Below are 24,253 nucleotides of genomic sequence, written 5' to 3'. Positions count from 1 at the left end.
AAAATGTGGCGCTACAGTCACATTCTAAGTACATAAAAATAAACTGGTTTTTTAGCATATTCCAATCAATTAGTAAAAACAAGGTTGCTGATCGCCATGCAAACTGTTTTAATATCAGATGACAGAACTGATTCAGGATCTTCAGTGCTTTGATATTATATCAAAACCAAAGGTCGTAGCGGAAAAAAAGTTCAAAAAAGTGGGCAAAGATTTCTTCTTTTACTTCTTGTTATGAAGTTAAGAGGTCAATAAATCAACACCAATTGCTTTCAGTCCACGTACTCTTCTTCTTTATACCATCATTTAGGGAAGAATTTTTACTAAACGTCTCATATTGTTCTGAACTAGCATATAGCATACCAACTGTAACAAATTCCCAGATACATGTAATCGTCAGTAGCGATGTTACTGATTTCAAATTAGTCCCATTTTTTATTTGTAAAATAATTTAAATGGGGATCGTTGAACAAGTTTATATGTAATATGACGTAGCGTGTAGTTCCGAAGTTGCCAATGTTTTAATGAATATATACCGTAGCTAGAGGTCTGTCAACACGGACCTTGTATTGCTGTAAATACCAATCCTGCAGTATGTCCTAATTAAATTCAAACACTATAATGGCTATCAAATTTATTTTCCTATTGTTTTGTTTTCTTCATGTGCGTTAAGAAAACTGTAGATTAAAATATTTTACACCATGTCGTGGTCATTATATCTATATTGTTACCACCTATGCAAAATACACAGTCTGAATTAAAGAGTAATTGTGGAGAAAAAAACCTAGGCTGTCCAAATATTTAAACTAGAACTCCCGGCCTGTATGGGGCTGTAATGTTCACCAACGAAGTTTTGTCAGTCCTGGTCAAATGATCGTTTCTCATTAACATTCTATGTTCTTTGTTATAAAACTTAAATAATAGTTGTCTACTTTGTGCAGGGTATTAGGTGATGCATAATAACTCCAGTCGAATATGCGTAAATACAATATGTTTCTGTCTTTTATTAGGAACAAGTGGGCACAAGCCTTACAAAAATACCGTTGCCGAAAATGACGTTTGTGCTCCCACTAGTTGTAGAGAACAGATCGCTTTGGATTTCAACACAGCTATTTTTTAATTGTGGCTGACTAGTTAGATAGAAATTGAGTATGTGTTAGGATAAATAGTGTAAAGATGTAAACTATGTGTTAATGATGTACACCTCTGAGAAGCCAGACATTTCTGGTATTAACGTTCTTTCTTATATGGATTTTGAAAAAAAGGAGAATAAGAGAAAATAGTATGTCCGTTTGCTCAGTATTTTGTTATGATCGGTTGAACATACCAATTAAACATAATGTGTGACTTTTGGTGAAATTTATCGTTTTGTCCATGTGATGACCAAATGCATACAATATAATTCAAGTGTGCCATCAGACATTTATGAATAGTTACTTTTCTACTGAGCTCGGACTCAATATACCTACCTAACATTTTAAAGGTTATATTCCAATGAACTTTCCAGTTGGCGTATGAAAACATCAGCATGTTATCAACCTGATTGTTCTGTTATGCTGCGGGAATTAGTTATATCAATAGATTGGGTTGTTGTTGGGTGTGGGTTTTTTGTTGGGAGGGGGGGGGTTGTCGAACAAAAAATTAATTGAATCAAACAAAACTAATTTACATCTGAATTTGTTTGTTCGTTGTAATCATTGCAAACAGATTGTTCATCTAACCAGGACGACGTCTTCCAGTGAGTGATGACACCATAAGCTTCTGTACCATCTGTGTGCAAGTATACATCTATTGAATTTATCGTTTAAATGTATTCGCTGACCTACGTTCGCGGTTGATACAAAATATGGAACTTTAAAAAAAATGTAATTTGTTACATGACATAGAGATTAAATGGGGAAACACCCTCTATAGCATTCATGTTTACCTATTGTCTTCATTGTGAAGTCATTTACACAATAGTTTCAGCACGTTTGTTTGTTTGTTTGTTTGTTTGAGTGTTTTACGTCCGCTTCACTACTGCGTAGTTCGGTTATCCAGCAGACAAAACACATCAAGACAACTCACATCTGTGTATATACATACATTTGACAGTAACAGTGACGTCACTAGATGTCTGACTCCCGTATCTGTTACTTGCCGTACACCTGTACACGCCCGTCTGACCAGGTGTTATGTTGGTGAGCTGGAGATCTGACCCTGTTGTGTGGGGCTGTCTATCCTTTGTCCAGCTGTAGGTACAGATTGGGTTACAGTCAGACGAACACGTGACGGTAGGGAGAGTCTGTCCCTCTATAGGAGTGTAGGATGTAGTTGGTGGTGACAACCCCACACTGGAAGGACCGTCTGAATTAATAAATAATCAATAAACATATACCGTACTAGAAATTTGATTTTGTTGTCCTGTTTATTCTTTTTTTTGTGGAATAATGTTAAATATCATTTTTCATGGTAATTTTTATACATACAAATTAATCTTTCTACCTCATACATATTTTGCTGTAAATCTGAATCAAACAAACTCTATTGCTTCTAGACATCTGAAAACTTAAACTGAACTATTTGAACTATTCTGTAGCAATATATATTATTTTGAAAATGCATAAGAACATTATTTCTTATTTATACTTCTTACTGTGTAGTTCTTGCAGCATTTTTTTTTCAAACGTACATTCATTTCATGACATCAAATTTTCAACAATAACAAAAACGTAGCAACAACGCCAGTCAGTTAAGTGTTCATATCATATCAATGCTAATTCAACGTTATAAACCACGTTTGAAAAATTCCAACTTTAATGTAATGTTACAATAATATTCAATATTTTTACAATATTTCAAGGTTATTTAACATTAATAAAGCGTTTAAAATATTTCAACGTTCTTCAAAAATACCTACCCTGGGGAGGATGTGAATGTTTATCTGACGCTCAAGTATATCATTGGAAACATTATTACGTTATACTAAATGCAGAATTTTTCGTGATATGTTAAGTTTATCCTTTCGCTGCCAGTCAAATCCTTGATTTCCGTCAGGCAAAGATTTCAGCATGGCTTTCAAAAGCCTTGTTTTGTTGCCCCACCCCTCTGCCCTTGGGGCCACCTACCGTTTAAACAAAATTGAAGGGGGGGGAGGGGGGAGACACACCCACTGTTAATCAAATTTGAGTTCCCTAGGCCTAAGAAGGCTTCAAACTAAATTAGAATAAAATCCCTTCATCCCTACTCTAGAAGAAGGGTTTTAAAGGTTTAACCTCTGTTTTCCCTATTGGGCCCCTCTCCTCTGCCCCTACTGGGTCCACACCCACCGTTTATACAAAATTGAAATAGTTATTAAAGTATTGGACCGTAGAAAGCCACTCCCACATATATAAACAGTTGTTGAGTTTTATATGATAAATGTTTTATGTTCGGTTAAACATAGTGAATTAGAACATTAGGATAAAAACTTGTTATCCTCACGCTAGAAGAAGGATTTTAAACTTTCACTTCTATTTCCCCTATAAGGCCCCTCTCCTCTGCCCCCAGGGGGTCACATCCACTGGTAATACGAAAGTGAGTGCCCTTTGCCTAAGGATGTTTCAGTCTCAATTAGGATAACATTCCTTAATCCCTACGCTAGAAGAAGGATTTTAAAGATTTTACCTCCATTCCCCATGCTCCAGACCTAATTGGGATGAAATCCCTTAATACCTATGGTAGAAAAAATATTTTATAGTTTTACCTTTATTTCCCATATTGGGCCCCACTCCTCTGCCCCCAAGGGGGTCACATCCACTGGTAATACATAATTGAGTCCCCTTGGCCTAAGAATGTTTCAGACTAAATTAGAATAAAATCCCTATTTAATCCCTTCCGTAGAAGAAGGATTTTGCAGGTTTTACCTCTATTTTCCATATTTGCCCCCCCCCCCCCGTCTGCCCCCAGGGCGGCCATACCCACTGTTTATACAAAATTGAGTTTCCTTGGCCCAAGGATGCTCCAGACTAAATTAGGATAAAATCCCTTAATCCCTATGGTAGAAGAAAGATTTTAAAGGTTTAACTTCTATTTCCCATATTGGGTCCCTCATCTCTTCCTCCAGGGGGGGGGGCACACCCACCGTTTATAGGAAATTGAGAGCCCTTGGCCCAAGAATGCACCAGACTAAATTTAGTTAAAATTCACAAAGCCGTTCAGGACAAGAAGTGTTTTAAAGGAAAAGTTGACGGACGGATGGACAATGGACGCTGTGGTATGGCATAAGCTCACCATAGTCCTTCGGACCAGGTAAGCTAAAAATCAAAAGCTTTATTCGAATAAAATACTTCTTAGCATTTTGATTGACTAAAACAAGCCTGACAGTGTTAGATGGTGATATAACTTACACATCACAGACACAGTTACAGTTGTAGTTGACTCCCCGACAACATTCCTAGCAGAACATCTGTACGTCCCTCGTTCTGACCTGTTCAGTTGTCCCAGTGACAACAAAGCGGAGGCAGTAAAGTTGGTGTTGTCAGGTTTTGTCCAGACAAAGGTACAGCCAGGTCTACAGTCAGCTGTACAGGTGATGTCTGGTAACGTGTCCCCCTCAGTCCTGGTGTAGGTAGTGTCCGGTGGGGACAGGGTAACAGTACCGGGACCAACTACAATGAACATAATTATATGCATATACAATATAAATAATCGGGAAAAAAACCATCTAAAGTCCTTGTGATGTTTAAATATAAAATAAAACAAAGGGGGAACTGCTTATTTATGTTGACAGCACAACACAGAAATTGATGACATCATGATACAACAACGATGGTGTTACAAAAAGAGATACATGTATTTGATTACAGACATGAGTATCGCAACAGACCTTCGCATACATAAGTTTTCTTTTTTTAATCATGCAACCATCTTTGCTGTTAGAACAATTTAAACCAGTTTTTAATATATCGATAAACATTGATTCTTCTAACATAGCAAATGAACAGTCCCCCCCAATGAACCTCTAAGAGGTGAGCACTCAACTACTATTAATATTGACCTTGTTTTAGGCTTTCAGTCGCTCGGTACGTTATATTCAATTGGGGTATAACGTACCCAGCGACTCAAAGCCTAAAACAAGATCAATAGTAATAGTAGTTGCGTGCCCCTGTGGTTTGTCTGTTAGTCTTCGACAGCTTTCACTTAATCTTTGGTATTTAACGAATCAACTGCAACATATTAAAAATATATATGGGGGAAAGATGAATATTACTATAAAAAAAAATGGATTATGTAAATTAGGAAAACGGAATCGTCTTGCTAAGATTGCAGCTCTCTTGTAAGCTGTTCCAGGTAGTCATATTATAAGTGAAGATTGCGTTTAGTAGCCAATAATGCAGTAGAACTTATGATGGCGTTAAAGTGCATGGAGTTTTTTTGTTGATCATATCAAGGAATTTGTTGTTAATTGTTAAGACAACCCATTGTCAATACATCTGAGAATGTAACTATTCCTGAAAATGGACCAGTTGGAAGATGACAGGTCCACGAATGGAATCTTTAAGAAACTTTTTTTTTATATTTTGATAAAATGGGTTAAAATACACATGAACTGACATTTCGTTGCCACATTCTCTTCTTCACGCGATTACAGCACCACCTACGCAACATATTCCAGATTTTGTCTCAAACCTTTACTAAGTGATTTTAATAGCAGCTAGCTACTACATTCAGTTCAAAAAAATGACAGAGGACGGTAGATATCGTAATGCACACAGCGACTTTCCACTTTGGTTTTGATCCTCGCAACAAATATAGACATCTAATGATGGTATCAGCGGCTGTTTAGGCCGCTCAATGACCACTCTAAGTGCCATACCATGCCAACATCACAACCTGGACACGGTAGCAGCACGATCTATATCATGTCACATTATACTGACACCGGGTAAGCTACCCTAGTGTTATATACAGCCACAACCACTTTAAGGAAATTCAGTTTCAAAGCAAACATGTTGTGATATTCTACAAATCATAACACAGGAGTTTTGAATCCATTTAATTAAATGATCACGTTTTTCATTACATCCGGTTATTACATAATACTCAACACAAGCACGTACTTCATAGCATCAATCAAACCTAGATTTACACACTACCTTGAATACTAGCACATCTCCCCCTTTTTGAGCAAAATATTGAACAAATATTCTAACAAAAGATAGTATCACAACACTTTATAATTAACCCAAATTTAGCATTTATACAGACCTTGTGTGCTGTAACGAACAGCAATTATGCATACTAGCTGTATTGTTTTTGTATCTTAATACCGGTAACCTATTGTAATAACGGTTGTATTTTCCCGGTTCACCAAGGCAGTTGTTGTGAAGGTACTTAAACTTTATTTGTTAAATTATTTAAATGCTGTGAATTTTCATTTTAATTGTTGAGTTTTCTGTTGCTCAGTATTTCCATACACAAGACCGTGAGGGTATGGCGACAGGTATCACGATCATTTGTCAGTGTAGCAGTAATAAATCATTCGACACCATCTAATTCGTCTAAGTTGATTTCACGATCGGGTGACCCTGCCAATGTGAGACTGAGTGCTTTCTGCAGATGCGGATCCTCTAGCGACGCTTGGCGGATCTGGGCCAATTTCCTGTCTGAAATATGTCTGGTAGACTCAATAGACTCCATAAACATATTCACATCCTCTTCACGTGAAGCCTGATGTAGTATGAGCGGACTCCTTAACAACATTTCCGGAACAACTAGCAGCTTTCTAGAAACATGTTCAACAACTGGCGCAAATCTCCGTAGCCACACGAGCATATGTCCAGACACAAGTCAGCTGGCCATGGTCTGCTGCATCGGAACTGTTGGCAGGTCTTACAGGTTGGGTGGTATGAAGGGTTAGATGGTCTGATGTGTTAATGCATGTCTGGTATGAGGGGTTACTCAGCATCTTACTGGTTATGTCAGCAGGCTCAGCTAAATGGTTTGGATACACAGGTGGGATTGCCTGATCAACAAAAATAAAATGCTGTTTTACCTTTAAATAACAGCTGAGAATACTTCAGTTATAGATCATACACTTACTTGTACAAAGTTGATATCAATAAATTATATGAATACAATGATATTCACGGATTAAATGACAATTTTGGACATGTAGGAAGTATGCAATGAATGTCTTTATTTATACAATGACATAATCCTTTTACTTTAGTCAACATGGAAATTACTATATTCAGATTAAATCCATGAACTCACCTAAATATCCCCAAATTTAAGATCACCATTATGTAGGTCTTGCTGTAGATTATGCACCATGGTTTTTGCTTTTTTCCTTTGTATTTTACATCGTACATGGCCCCATCTACACACAACAAAGTAAAGGTGCGTTCGATTACACACACTAGTACAGTATAGGAGGGCTCGATACGGACGATACCATTACACCATACGTATTCCAGGACATAGCTATAGCCTTCTAATCAGTTGTCTTTATTCAAGTCACCTAGTGAAAAATAGAAAGTGAAATGACACAACTCAATTCAAACATGTGTTTTTAATGGAAAATTAATAACATTGTTTTTAGAATCCCTTCATCTGTCATAGAAACATGAATGTACAACCTTTAAAATATAAAATCCATGGTAAAAGTTTTTGGACCATCAATCTGAGAAGTAAGTTTGAAAGAGTACAAGCATTTTTACTGATGTTACTAGTAAGCAATTACTGTTGCGACAATTTCCTCAACAAAAACAACTTCCTTGATACATGGTCCAGTAATTATAAGAGACATTCACAATATTGTCACACCAATGTACTGAAAAACAGGCTTTACACTATTGATTCCTTATATCAGCTATTTTAGGGCTGGAATATTTCAGTCGTTGACTCGGCATATGTTGTAATACATGTATAGAGACTTCAATTACAATGTACTTTGAAATAAACAGTGGCTGGCCAGATGCAAACTTTTGCAAGAATTGATTGTTAAAATTCAAAGCTGACCACAGGGTTTTGCTTTGATCAGCATCAACTGTTTCAACTGGTTGAACCAGAACAGAAAGCACAGGTACAGACGGGGGCTAACCTCTGGGTATGGCACATGTCGATGTGTTTATCATGTTTATTTCTGTGTCATGAGAACTGAGTGAGTCGAGTAAACATTAAACAAATTATAACTGTGTACCTGTTCTGTCATTGTTGCATCTTTAACTTGCAATTGACGCCTTCTTGATGTGGGAACACTTTGAGCTGGATGTTCACTTTTTTCACCTGAAAATAGTTTTTAAAATGATACATTGCATCAATTTATCCACTGCTTTGTAGCATATAATTATAAACAGTTTCAAAAACATGCCAAATTGTTGAGTAATATATGTTTTTGAAACATACAATTCAGAAGAAAATTTTGCACCAACTACAAAATTTAAAATTTAAATGTGAAATTTAATATTATGATTCAGTCAGTTACTCAATTTCATAAAAATTACGCACGTACATACTTTACTTGATACTTTATTTACTAAAGAACAGTGTGTGATTTGCTTGTTTCAATTTGTCTGAATGAGAGCATCCTATGTAAAGGCATATTTTGGTTGTAGAATCAATATAACAGATTAAATGACAAAATGAATTAATTGTCTATACAACAGTTTGCGAATGAATATTTATTTACCGCTCGACCAATCAACTTATGTTTACCTGATCCTGTTGCCTTAGACACCGTAGTATTTGTCATTTCATTGTTGCAAGTTCTCATAGGTTTCCTAACAGTGTCATTCCTAACACATGAATTTCTGTTACCACAGGAGATCACTTGGGGTACAAACTGAAAACAAAATTATATACATACACATTTACATTTCTTCAAAATGCCTTCCAGTTGCTAAATTAAACTTTAAAACTCGACTTTTTCTCTTTCACGCATGCTCTTTTATACTCGGGTTAATGACAGGGGGTAAACAATACATAACACATGCTATTATTCGGGAATAAATTAAAATGGCAATATATCAAATAATGATACAAACATACATGGAAAGAAATGTATCAAACATTAAAAATCATGTGAGAAAATGCAGATCTGACACGTTCAACACGGGGCAAACACATCATAAAAAGTGTTATAGGAGCGATAAGAAACTGACGATCTGCGATCGACTAGCTCAGTGATAATAAATGCAGCATGTATTGCTTAATTTAATCTCGAACGTAATAGTAATATTTATGTGTAAATCATACTTACTTGCAAAGGGACTGTCCTTGGCTAGCTTATCAGATGTGCCCAACAACACCTGTGCTATCGTTTATACTCCGCTTCTGAAGAACTACATGTATTTCAGTTTTATCATTTTTGAACATTTAAGTTCAAAATTATGTGGCAGGGTTCAATTGTACATAGGATTAAGGTCGCCTTCTAGCTTCGAGCTAGGGGGAATTTCCCTTTAGCTCAGTGGTAGAGCGTCTGACTAGGAACCTTGAGATCCAGGGTTCGATCCCCGGTGGAAGCACACTATTCTCTTTCCTGTTACAAATGGTGTCCGTGGCCCTCCCTGTTGTGACAGGGAGTTAGAACCTGGGTTGTGGTGTTCGAGGGCGAACACATTTAAAAAGGGGGGAGTAGTGTGGCAGGGTTCAATTGTACATAGGATTAAGGTCGCCTTCTAGCTTCGAGCTAGGGGGAATTTCCCTTTAGCTCAGTGGTAGAGCGTCTGACTAGGAACCTTGAGATCCAGGGTTCGATCCCCGGTGGAAGCACACTATTCTCTTTCCTGTTACAATTACATATTTGTATGATACAATTGTTGTTGCATAACATGTAATATTGTTATTTTGAGACAACAATATCAGTTTTATTGATGTTTCGCAAAGATTTTCGGATGTTTTCTTCATTAGCAGTCATTGGTAACGATATTCATTTAACCCAAACTTATGTGACCGATTGTCAAAAACAGATTATTTTTATACAAGGTATGAAGACACGCAGTTTTGCTTTCTGTCGAAAGTCTCAAAACCTGTTGCAAGTGCCCCCCCNTCGGTAGGTTTCCATTCCTTATATATCAGATAAATAAATTATTTATATTTAGTAATATTCAGGTCCAGTACATTCTGCCGATTGAGCTATTATTCTTTTATGGCCCTTTCCCGAGGGAACTGTTCTCTTATAGTATAACAGTTAGTGTTGTCTGGGTGCACTATTCCACTATACCTCTCCAGACAACACTATAAGATCACTGTTCCCGAGGGAAAGGGTCATAATATATTTAGTACATCACATGACTGTCATTTGAAAATAAAAAGTAACATATTTAATAATTAACAACAAATGGCAATAAGATAATTTTTGAGTAGATCCCTCCTTTTTTGTTCCGTATTCAATTTACTGGATTGAATCACCGCTAGGTCACATACGGTCCCCCTTTCCAGTAGGAAGTCTTTAAGGACTGCGACGTCAAATGGTTTCGTCTGATTCATCTTTATGCATAGCTGGGCCCTACGAAGCAATCAGCATGTTTGGTCCCGAAATTCGAAGCCATTCTGGCAGACGAAAACAATGAAGTGAAAGTAGAATACATACAGCGCTCTCTAGGAGAAGGGGCGCAACTCTTGGCGTCACGCTACTTTTTCCGCAGCCTCGTACACGTGATCAGCGGTCTAAAAAAAGGTATAGACGGTGCCCGTCTCCAGGTATAGCTCCTGTTGTCAAGGGCGGATGCTTACTATACCAAATAGAACAAGGGTAGTTATCCAATAGCTATCCTAGAAATTATCATGTGAAATCCTAAAGGTATTTGGTTATATCGGCCAAAAGGTAATATCGGCCAGGCCTATTTTACCCAAGTGAAATCGGCCCAACTATGTATCTTAAATACATGGGATTTATACATTTATAAGTATAATTATATTTAAATAAATATATTAAAGGATGTATTTAATTACGTACTGGTGTAGTTGTTTTGTTTGTATTGCCTTACACTGTGACAAACAATGATGTTCGCCTACCAGACTGGTGAGTAGCTCATAATTAACTCTGGAGTACCTCATCACCGCCTCAACTCCAGGTAGCCAATCAAATATATTGATCACTCACGCAAATGGTAATACGTATACATATGACTGATTTTCTTGGACAATCACTTTCAATCGACTTACATCAATTGAACAACACTTTGCACATGGTCTAATCAACATGACTGAGCGACAACTGTCTACATTGTGACCGTGTTGTGAGGCCGATGCAGCATGCGTTGCAGTGCGACACATGTAGCAGATGGCAACACAGGACATGTGGTACTGGTATTCAATTCAAATATAGTTTCCATTTATGGCCGAAAATATGGTTTCGTTTAATAAAAAACACGAAAATTATTTCGGCCATCAAAGGAATAAATTCTTAATCGTTATTAAAGTAACTTGATTTCATTAGATACTTTTAGCCCGCCGTTTATAAGTACAAATAGTATATAATGAAATCAAGTTTCTTTAAATATGTATATTTCATTTATGGCCGAAATATGGTTTCATTTAACACTAGCGTATCTAATGAAATCATGTTTCTCATAAGCATGTACACGTATGTCGATATTTGATTTTATTAAATATTATATTTCCGCTCCACATGTCGTCGGCGGTCATATAATGTTTGATAAAGTCAAATTGTGTATGTCCGTGTACATGTAGGCCGAAACGTAACTATGCACCCAGAGAGTGATCATTTCGGACAAATAGTGTTGAATAGTGAAATAGTGCGGTGAATAGGGCAAATAGTGTAGGACAGTGAAAAGGACAACTAGTGTAGGACAGTGAAAAGGGCCAATAGTGTTGAATAGTGAAATAGTGCGGTGAATAGGACAAATAGTGTAGGACATGCACAGTGAAAAGGACTAATAGTGTTGAATAGTGAAATAGTGCGGTGAATAGGACTAATAGTGTAGGGCAGTGAATAGGACAAATAGTGTAGGGCAGTGAATAGGACAAACATTATTGATCATTTTGAACTTTAGATATATAAATATATTGTGAGACATCAACTAAACATAGAGGAGGCCTCCACGTGGCAAGAGCTGGTAACGATGTACATAGTTTTTAAAGAAAGAAAAAACTATGCATCGGCTAACTTTCTCATTAATCATATAAAAAAAAACATTCGAATAATTAAATGTAATTAAATAATGTCAGTGGGCCAGATTACACACAAAATGATAACTATCTTACGCGACGTATATAACAGATTACATTAGTACAGGATACCTCCCCTTGTGGAACTCGCTACTGAGACAAGGAAATGCAGAAAGGAATTTATTAATTTAAATATATATGTTCAGAGGTTGATATATAAATGAAACCCAAAGAAAGGGATTATTATAGCATTTATGTATATTCCATATATACATAGGGCCGATTTTACCTTGGGCCGATTTCACTTGGGTAAATCGAGGCCGTTTTTACCTAATAGCTATAAAATCATCAAGCGAACCTAGACTTACACGAAATGTAGTCGAAAACTGCCGAATTCGAGAGTAGCATACCTTTAAATGAATCATATGGGACTATATTATAAAAAAATAACAGAACCAGAATTAAACACGCAGTAAAACAACTGTAACAAAAAATAGTGATATTTTTAGGAAAAAAACATAGTAAACTAGTTCATTTTCAGAAACGACTAACGATGTGAGAGGAAAAATTGAAGATCTCAAATATCGAGACGCTCCATGAAAAACAATCTCATATTTACTGGACTGAGAGGTAGCAACGACATGAAACTATCGAAGAAGTGATTGAAATCAAATCATTGTTAGGAACTGGGCATAAAGAGAAATATATACATGTAGTTGGGAAATATGTATTGGTTCTAGAAACATGCATGAGGCACAACCTTTCCAATGGTGGCCTTAAATACTTGTATTGACAGACAAGACGTGAACCACGGATATCTGCTTAGAGGGACACATTTTGGTATCAGCAATTCCAGACATCACAGGCAAAACTCAGCAAACTATCCGTGTGATTGATCTGACGCTCACAGCCCCCGCATAGCGAAATTGCACAGGAAATGCTTCCAATTAGCTGGTAAACCCATACAGGCGGCAGCCCGGAAAACGATCCCGCATGCGTTACACTCTAGATGGACAAAACCCATGATAACACTGACAGACAGGCACTCGGCAAACATTGCTGCGACAAAATACACCAACGCATTGCCCTCCATACCCCTCTCCCCCAACCCCACCTTGCTTTTCTTTCCTAGAAGAAATGATAAGTCTTGGGTGATTTTGATAGTGGTACAATTGAAAATACAAATATAACCATCAAAAAGCAACATTGGTCTCCATCGTTCACCTGGTATTCATTTCACAGGCAAGATACCTGTAACTATGACACTAGTTTATTTAAAAGAACCTGTTCAAAAGTCTAAACACAGTTGACCCCTGCGATATTGAAAGTCTAACAACGTCAATAAGTTTATCAAACTTTATAACTCTTTATTCCAGCATATTTTTTTGTCAAAAATAATCAACCTTACACTTTTGTATATTTAGAAAAGGCCATTCAATGATTCATACACATTTGACAATTTGACCTAACACGTTGATCAAGGTCATTCACATAAACAAACTTACATTTTCATCTTAACATTGAACTGACAAAATGTCACCATCCTATACGTTTTGGAAGAACTTAAATGTTTTCAATAACCCTGAGACTTTGGACATGAATGAAGGTCTGTATCTGAGCAAGTAACTGACCAAATATTATCCCTATAGACATTTTGGTTAATTTAAATGCATTAACAGATCTTTCTCAGTCTTTGAAATTGGTCAAATATCATTACTTGAGGCAACTCAGTTATAATCAGAAGAAGCCGTTAAAATATTTTAAGCACACCTGGCGAATGTGAACTTAAACATGTAACTCGTCATATATCATCACCGAACTAGGCATTCTGGTTATTCAGGAAAAAGTACTTTACAGTTTTCGACATATATTACCCCTATGACCTTGGATATGAATCAAGGTAATTGATCCTTGGCTTTAAGATTATTCAGATTAATTTGTTAAATTAATTTTTTGACACTTGACCCCTGTGACCTTAATTATAATAGAAGATCATTAATTTCAACAAATTTTGTTTATCACGAAATTCTACTGGCCCCATAGTTATAGTTAATAACCATTCATCTCGGCATGTTATGAAAGCCCTTTATTGTTATTAGTTGTTAATTTTTTTTAACAAATTTGACCCTTGTGACCTTGATTATTGTGAAGGTCAATCATTTGAACAAATTGCGTACCCCTTTAATTATCAGAAAGAGATAAAACTGTGATAAAATTGTAGACAACTATTGTCATTATGTAAAAACATCTTTATTGGAGATAGCGACAAAGATGACTCTGATGGAATTATTATTGTTTTCATAATGAAAGGGATCCTGTCTTAAAGACTATATTTTGTCAGTGTACCTCACACCCAATACCACAGTATCAATTCAAAAATCGTTCAATTTTCATGAGTAGATATCATCAAAGTTTCATTTCTATAACATGTTGATATATCCGGCCCGTGGTTCATTGAATTTAACGCAAAGTACTTTTACGGTTGCGATGGCTCTTGACTAAGGGACATTTTGTTATTTGGGCTAATATTTGGGATAAACGATCTCAATAGGCAGAAACTTACACATAGTTCAAATATTTTTGACTCAGAAGAGTTCAGATTAATTTTCTTCTCCAAACAATCAGTAGTTTTAAAAACAACTATGATACTGAAAATGATATCCAAACAGACAGCGTCGCATGGTAAGTAAATTAAGAGACAGTTGTGTTATTTCTAACCATAAGAATGAGGTAGACAGTGTCGCTACTGGCTAAAAATACTAGCGTCTGCTTAAACTATACAGAGAAGGGAAGGGTGATAACAGACTGCAATTGCGATTTGGTGTGCTTAAGGTTAAAACAAATCGCGTTTTATCACATAATGTACTGTGTTATCCAGCGAATATGCCCATGCCATATTATTTGGCGTATTAACCCATATTATATGACCTATCAGCCCTGTGATTGGTTGTAAGTTTAAATTTTGACGTCACGACTAGGACAAGTACATGACGTCACAATGACAGTATTCTCACAAACTGGTTACAGTGTAGAGAATTTACATGTACTGTACATATATATGGAACAATTTACAATGTATATATAAATCATGGTGTTAATGGACCGTGTTAATTCGCTCAAGTATGTGCATTAGGAATTTTGTAAGTGAAATTAATTCTTCATTAATATTGACATAATTAAAAAATGTGTTGAACTTGAAAGTCCTAGGACTTTCAAAATAATATCGCGACATAAATTTTCTTCTGTTTTGCAGTATCTGGTGGTCATTACAGTTAACCAAATAATGATATTCGTCTCCAATTTCATTCAGGTCGCAAATAATACGTTTTCTATCTTCTCTTGGAATATTATTCCATCTACTAATTTAGCATTAATAATTCTAAATTTACAATTAACATTTGCTAGTCTCACCGACTTACGCACTGGAGTCAACATTGCGACTTTTTACACCTACACTCGTTTTCATTTCACATGAAATTTATGAAATTCTATACGATTTTTTTCTTTTTAGCTCGCCAGAGGCTCGCTATATTGAAATTTGTTTTAGACTCGTTTCATAAATCGTATATGAAATGGAAACTCATTTAAAATCCAATATGTATTGATGGGTTTAACACGAAACATGACACAGACGCAGGTATATAATTATAAATGTGGAATAAGATGAACATTTAAACACAGATATTGTTAGACAATTAATTACCGAATGTATGGAGAAGTGAAACCAAAACGAAAAGTCACTTTACATGGAGACGGTACGCAACAAGCGATGCTTGCTTAATATATATCTCTTTAATTAGAAAACTTAAGTAATATTCGTTGTGGCGTTATACTACCTGCTCAAAATGCATACACTGATCATATTTATGTATGTGTTAAATTAGGGATACGGAATTCGCGAATAGTTAAGATAGATGACGTAAAACTAAGCAAAGTAAGTTTGAAGTGCTGATAAAACAGTTTACTTATTTCAGAAAAGCACTGACAAAAAATGTAACAAATATTATTCAGATGTAAGGACATACTCTGAATAAAGGAATACACATATTTTAGCTTAATTTGATAAACGATACTGATATTAATGGAATATTTTTTTTTTTTTTTTTATGTCAAATCTGCCAGACTTGCTGACGACACAACGCTGTTATTTAGCTATGAAGAAATATCCACCTAAATGCAAAGCAGAAGGATTATATGCAAGATGTTATGAAAATGAATTAAAAAACATACAGGAGTAAATTGGAAAGACAGTGAAATAATTGGGAGTTCACTTTGACACGTAGTAAAGCATGAAGAACTGGAAGATGAAAAGATTGCCATTCGTCAGAAAAATTACAACAATACATTAAATTATTTGAAAACTTCCACAACAGGTAAGTTTGGTAGATGTCAGCAAATGCGTATATGGGGTGAAAAGCAGAAAACGACGAGAAAATGTTAAGATAGAAACTGTCCCAAAATAATTTAAAAAATCAAATACTACTAAAAATATGGAACTTGAAAATTCCTGTAAACGTAATGATAATGATCCTTTTTGTACGTTCATTTTTGTAAATGCGTCTCGAATGTCGTGACTTAGATATTTCCAGGTATAGGGTTCACTATTTAAGACAATTAAAATGTATTACCATATGATACAAAATCCAATATTCAAAAATATAAATATTCCCACGTGGTTGATTCCCTTGTTGGTTTTATCATACACTACTGTCACCACAGAGGTGAGCTGAAAGCCAAATAAGTTTACATCATGTTTAAAGCGGAATTGAAGAACAAATGATAGAACATCATTATGCAAGGTATAAGAACTATGTCCAGCCAACAATTAACCCCATATTTACGCTGTTTAAGTTATATAATGAAGTTCAGGGTTCATCATCAACAGAATTGTTTGTAATAAATCACCTTTCTTGGCCAATGATTGTGCATTCTCGGATGCAGATGAAATTATCAGATTATTAGATGAGACAGGATCGTGTTTGGGACCTCGTCAGCAACAGTTAGAGAAAAAATCATCAATAAGGGTAAAAGATTGACAAAAGCAATTGAAATTGCACAACACTCAAGTACCAGAGGGAGCAGTTACATTCGACGAAGCAAGTAAATACAGTCAGTGCAGGCGAAACCATGGAGTGTAAAGCAGTATATTACATATCGAGGAAACATACATGTACCGAGGCATGTAATTCGAAAACGACCGTTGAAAACGCCAATTTCCAGCGGCCCAACCTCCGTTAGCCGCGAAAACGACAACAAGGGACGATTTAAATGTGTCATTTGAAAGAAATAGAACCATTTCGCCCAAAAGTGTCGTTCTAGATATGTGCAAGAGATCAACTTTAAGAATTCGCATGTGGTTCTGATAATAATAATGATAATGTGATGATGATTTTTTTACGATTCTTAATGGGACAAGCCATAGGTTCGAGACATCGAAAAGGTAAACGAGCTGATGACGCGTGCCAATTGTCCCGTTTTAGCCCATTTCAACCGACGGCGTATCATGCGTTCTAATATGGATTAGGGGTCATCTTACTTCAAATGGTAAAGCTTAGACATTCGCATCAAAATCCTTACCCGCCTGCGAAATCAGTTCGCAATCCCTTTTAGGTGACGGCGCTGTCCCTACATTTCCTGTCAGAAAAAAACCCAGTATAGAAACTGACAACAAGTCCTTAGCAGCCATCTTTAAGAAGCCTCTGTAAGAAGCGCCACAGCGTATGCATTTACAATTACAGCGGTAAGACTTAAAAGTCACAAACCTTCCTGGCAAGAATATACCACTCACAGACACGCACTCCGGTCTATCAAAAGGCATGGACATGTACGTTCACGTAATTATGTAAAGTATACCGGTCATAAAAAGTTATGTGATACTGAACGGATGGCTCGGGTAAAGAATAAAATTACCCAGCGAAGTGCTCGAGTATTGGACCTACCGATACCGATTTTCCCTTGTAGAAGGTGTTGTTCTAAATGGACAGGAAATATGTCAGGAGCGCCGAGGCACCGATACCAAAGGAACCATTACAGCCACACGAGATTCCGAAGTACCCGTGGCAGTCAGTTGCAGACCTATCTGAATATGACGGCAAGTCGTACATAATCATAGTAGACTATTACAGCCGCTTCGTCGAGGTATTGCAGCTCGATTGCAATTTAACCGGTCATTCGCAAAATCAAAATCGTCTTTGCTCGGTTTGGAACCCTAGAAAAGGTTGTCTCGGAGAACGGTCTGCAGGACTCGTGCGAGAAATTCGCGAATTTTCGCCACAGCATTTGATTTTGTTCATGTAACGTCAAGTACCAGAAAATTTGCATGATCGGGTTATTGAAACGTGCGACATTAGTCAATCCAGAATACGTTGCAAAGTGGTCGCCAGTAGTGGTCAAGAAGTGATCAGAAGTAGCTGGTTTTCAGTAGTGGTCAGTAGAAATCATGTGGTGGTTAAAAGGTGGTGAGTAGTTATCGGCAGTTGTCCATTAGTGGTCAGGAGTTGGTCAGTAAGCGCCAGGCAATAGCCACTGGTGTTCAAATAAAGGTCAGTAGTGATTAAGTGATGATCGGTATTGGCAAGAAGATGGTCAACATTGCAATGTGGTGATCAGTAGTAGTCAAGTAGTGGTAACAATCTGAATGTTGAATGTCGTATGTCGAGTTGATAAACATTCAATACATAAAAAATGCCAAATGTCCATGCCGAGCTGCTGCTCAACAATCAAAATCTGAATATCGAATGGACAATGACCACTGAATTATAGCCCTTTGTTGCTTTATTCTCCCATCCCTCACTCCCCTCTTTCTTCCCACAGCCTCTTATATACTGAATGAAAAAGCCGAGCGTCGTATGCTCCTAATCATTCAAAATATGAATGTCAAATGTCGTATGTTTAGCTGCTCAACATTCAAAATGTGAATGTCGAATATCGCATTTTTTTTCTCCATATTTGATCCGTGTGACCTTGAACGTAGGTAAAGGTCATTTATTTGAGGTCACTTTACAGCACTCTATCCCAGGTACGTATTTGGTCAATATCAGGATACCGGGTCTTTCAGAATTCAAGGGGCAGTTCTTAAAATAAAAAAAAACTTGACAGACGGACGACGAACAAGGCGTTATACCCTAAGTTCACTGTCAGAGGAGCTAAAGTTGCATACATTCATCATAACCTCAAATACATGTTATACTTACAAACATTACTCAGTAAAATGCATTTCATACTCACATATAGGACAAACTCAAATATATTACACTCACATACATTTTGCACTGTCACATGTATTAACTCCAATACATTTCAAACACACATTTAAAATATACGTACATTTATTAATGCTAAGATACATTATGTACTCAAATATTATATGCTCACACATTATATACCCATTTGTATTGTATAACTATTTATACATGTATGTATTACAATTTCATTAACATTATACACCTAAACTCTTATATATTATACAATCACATGCATTATTCAAATATTATACACTCTTATTCATCATTCAGATACACATAACACTGATATACATTACATACACACATGTATTACACAAACATACAGTATACACTCGTATACATTACATGCCCACATGTATTACACGAACATACATTATACACTCGTATACATTACATACACACATGTATTACCCAAACATACAGTATACACTCGTATACATTACATACACACATGTATTACCCAAACATACAGTATACACTCGTATACATTGCATACACACATGTATTACACAAACATACAGTATACACTCGTATACATTACATGCCCACATGTATTACACAAACTTACATTATACACTCGTATACATTACATGCCCACATGTATTACACAAAAACATACATTATACACTCGTATACATTACATACCCACATTATTACGCAAACATACATTATACACTCGTATACATTACATGCACACATGTATTACACAAACATACATTATACACACACATACATTACACACATTATTACGCAAACATACATTATACACTCGTAAACATTACATACACACATGTATTACCCAATCATACATTATACACTCGTATACGTTACATACCCACATTATTACGCAAACATACATTATACACTTGTATACATTGTATGCCCACATGTATCACACAAACATACATTATATCCTCGTATACATTACATACCCCCATGTATTACACAGACAATACATTACACACTCACATACTAACATACCCACATGTATTAATACATTATACACTCGTATACGTTACATACCCACATTATTACGCAAAAATAAATTATACACTCGTATACATTACATACCCCCATGTATTACACAAAAATACATTATACACTCACATACGTGACATACCCACATGTATTACACAAACAAACATTACACACTCACATACATAACATTCCCACATGTATTACACAATCATGCATTATACACTCGTATACATTATATACCCACATGTCTTACACATTGCATACATTATACACTCTTATAGATGACATACTCACAAGTATTACGCAATCATACATTATACACTCGTATACGTTACATACCCACATTATTACGCAAAAATAAATTATACACTCGTATACATTATATACCCACATGTATTACATATTGCATACATTATACACTCGTATACATTGCATACCCACATGTATTACACCATCATACAGAGTAGGCGCTTAAACGCCGACACAGAGGATAGTGAAAATTGTATCCAAATACCCACATGTATTACACAAACATTCATTATACACTCGTATACATTATATACCCACATGTGTTACACATTGCATACATTATACACTCGTATACGTTACATACCCACATTATTACGCAAAAATAAATTATACACTCGTATACATTATATACCCACATGTCTTACACATTGCATACATTATACACTCTTATACATTACATCCCCACATGTATTAAGCAAACATACATTATAAACTCGTATACATTACACACTCGCATACATTATACTCTCGTATACATTACATGCCCACATGTATTGCACAAACATACATTATACACTTGTATACATTGTATGCCCACATGTATCACACAAACATACATTATATCCTCGTATACATTACATACCCCCATTATTACGCAAACATACATTATACACTTGTATACATTACATACCTACATGTATTACACAATCATACAGAGTAGTACACAAACATACATTATACACTCGTACACATTACATTCCCACATGTATTACACAAACAAACATTACACACTCACATACATGACATACCCACATGTATTACACATTACATTCCCACATGTATTACACAAACAAACATTACACACTCACATACATGACATACCCACATGCATTACACACTCATACATTTAACACTCACCTACATTATATAAACACATGTATTACATAAACATACATTATACACTCACATTCATTACACACTCACATACATAGCATACCCACATGTATTACACAAACACATACATTATACACTCGTATTCATTACATGCCCACATGTATTGCACAAACATACATTATACACTCTCGTATACATTACATGCCCACATGTATTCCACAAACATACATTATACACTTGTATACATTGTATGCCCACATGTATTACACACACACATACATTACACACATTATTACGCAAACATACATTATACACTCGTAAACATTACATACACACATGTATTACCCAATCATACATTATACACTCGTATACGTTACATACCCACATTATTACGCAAACGTACATTATACACTCGTATACATAACATACCCACATTATTACGCAAACGTACATTATACACTCGTATACATAACATACCCACATTATTACGCAAACATACATTATACCCTCGTATTCATTACATGCCCACATGTATTCCACAAACATACATTATACACTCTCGTATACATTACATGCCCACATGTATTGCACAAACATACATTATACACTCGTAAACATTACATACACACATGTATTACACAATCATACGGAGTAGGCGCTTAAACGCCGACATAGAGGATAGTGAAAATTGTATCCAAATACCCACATGTATTACACAATCACACATTATACACTCGTATACATAACATACCCACATTATTACGCAAACGTACATTATACACTCGTATACATAACATACCCACATTATTACGCAAACATACATTATACCCTCGTATTCATTACATGCCCACATGTATTCCACAAACATACATTATACACTCACATTCATTACACACTCACATACATTGTACTCTCGTATACATTACATGCCCACATGTATACACAAACATACATTATACACTTGTATACATTGTATGCCCACATGTATCACACAAACATACATTATATACTCGTATACATTACATACCCCCATTATTACGCAAACATACATTATACACTCGTACACATTACATTCCCACATGTATTACACACTCATACATTTAACACTCACATACATTATATACCCACATGTATTACACATTGCATACATTATACACTCGTATACATTACATACCCACATGTATTACACATTGCATACCCACATGTATTACACAATCATACAGAGTAGGCGCTTAAACGCCGACACAGAGGATAGTGAAAATTGTATCCAAAATTTTAGGCCGTTAGAACTAAGGTCTCTTTATTAAGACATTTAGATGGACTTCCTAATTTTATACACAAGCCAAATTCATAGAATAGGCAGGGGCTGGTGTGGCTGGACCTCACTTCCGGTCCTGACTTGGTGATGGTGTACGATGAGTGTTAGGTTAAGGCATTATTAGGCATTGGAGCCGTCTTACGAAAACTAGACCTATACAGTTAATATATGTAGGATAGACGGCCACTTCTCCAACTTCTCCAACACATGTATTACACAGACATACATTTAACACTCACATACTAACATACCCACATGTATTACACAGACATACATTTAACACTCACATACGTTACATAAACACATGTATTACACAAACATACATTATACACTCACATACGTTACATATTGTTGTACTCTCACGATGAAATGGGTCCTCTTTTGACCATTTTGAATTGACTTGATCTTTGATTAATCATGTCTTTTGTCTTTTGCAATTCTGCAACATGCTTTTACTGTACTTTAGAAGTAACTGTTTGATATGCCATTTTATCTAGGTACAGTTTCTTTTTTCCGCTAGCATATATAGACACGCATAAATACACACATTACACACTTACATATAACGTCCACTGTGGTCGTGTCTGCCTGGGGTGGTGTCTCACTGAAGTAGTTATTTACCCCTTCGCACGTCCATCTGTCCCCGTGACTGTAGCTGTTGGCGGGAATCTGTATCCCCAGTGTCCTCGTGTCTCTGTTACAGGTAAGTGTGTAGGGTGACACTGATGGACATGTTGTCCCTAAGTATATCAACACATTGCCTATTCTACCGTCACCATCATTTAGTCTGTAGTTAACAGCAGCATTTTGTCCTGTGTAGTCAGCTGACCACTGACAAGTGATACTGAGTGTCTGACCGGACACGACATCGGCTGTAGGAGAGGGACTGACCACCACGGATAATCCAGTCACACCTGTACGGATGAGAAAAGCGTTGATAAAAGTATGGTCTATTTTTACTATGTTCAGTGTATATATTTAGGCACGGGTGAAGGGTTAAGAGTCAGATTGATCCACGTGTATATTGAGTATATAAGTATTTAGCCATTGTCGACATTAATCGAGATAACAGTAGTTGTAAGTTTGTTTTACAGAGATTCATTGCATTTACTCTCGACTTTTACTGCAAAAAATATCTTGGTTTACGACTTTTTGAAGGCTATATGCCACTCCCTGATTGTAATATAGTCAATATAGTTACATTATAAAACACTCACTGCAATATATATATGTAATACCCGTATACGTAGATGGTAACAACATCGTTTTGAACAGTTAGCCAATATTGCCTTACTCTATTTATAAGGGATTATCATATGATTACGGCATGTTATTTAAATTGAACGGTATTCTGTTGTCGCAATTTACAGTCCGTGACATCTATTACTATTGATGTGAATAAAACCATAACACGAGTTTCTATGTATAGAACGAAAAATCAGGTACGTATGACAAAGACGGTAACATGTACGAGAAC

At 36.1% G+C, this 24,253-nt stretch overlaps 1 protein-coding gene and 1 long non-coding RNA gene across 2 annotated transcripts in view; both read right to left on the bottom strand.

Moving 5' to 3' along the window:
* LOC110449982 (hemicentin-2-like) overlaps nucleotides 1-23,554 on the bottom strand; it is a 68,909-nt gene extending 45,355 nt beyond the window's left edge. The window contains exons 1-3 of the mRNA XM_021497176.1: nucleotides 23,337-23,554; nucleotides 4,365-4,625; nucleotides 2,083-2,343 (exon numbers count right to left, since the gene is read on the bottom strand). Coding sequence (XP_021352851.1) covers nucleotides 2,083-2,343; nucleotides 4,365-4,368 — 265 coding nt within the window. The 5' untranslated portion in view covers nucleotides 4,369-4,625; nucleotides 23,337-23,554. The remainder of the gene's footprint in view (nucleotides 1-2,082; nucleotides 2,344-4,364; nucleotides 4,626-23,336) is intronic.
* LOC110449983 lies at nucleotides 6,212-9,230 on the bottom strand. The gene is made up of 4 exons (XR_002462918.1): nucleotides 8,677-9,230; nucleotides 8,162-8,247; nucleotides 7,234-7,480; nucleotides 6,212-6,982 (listed from the first exon to the last, which is right to left on the bottom strand). It is a non-coding gene; the product is annotated as an uncharacterized LOC110449983 (long non-coding RNA).
* Nucleotides 23,555-24,253: the final 699 nt, after the last annotated feature.

This window comes from Mizuhopecten yessoensis, unplaced genomic scaffold, assembly GCF_002113885.1.
Source record: "Mizuhopecten yessoensis strain PY_sf001 unplaced genomic scaffold, ASM211388v2 scaffold4859, whole genome shotgun sequence".
Classification (NCBI taxonomy): Eukaryota; Metazoa; Mollusca; class Bivalvia; order Pectinida; family Pectinidae; genus Mizuhopecten; species Mizuhopecten yessoensis.
The sequence above is the reverse complement of the archived record's forward strand: the minus strand, read 5'-3'. Positions and strand labels throughout refer to the sequence as shown.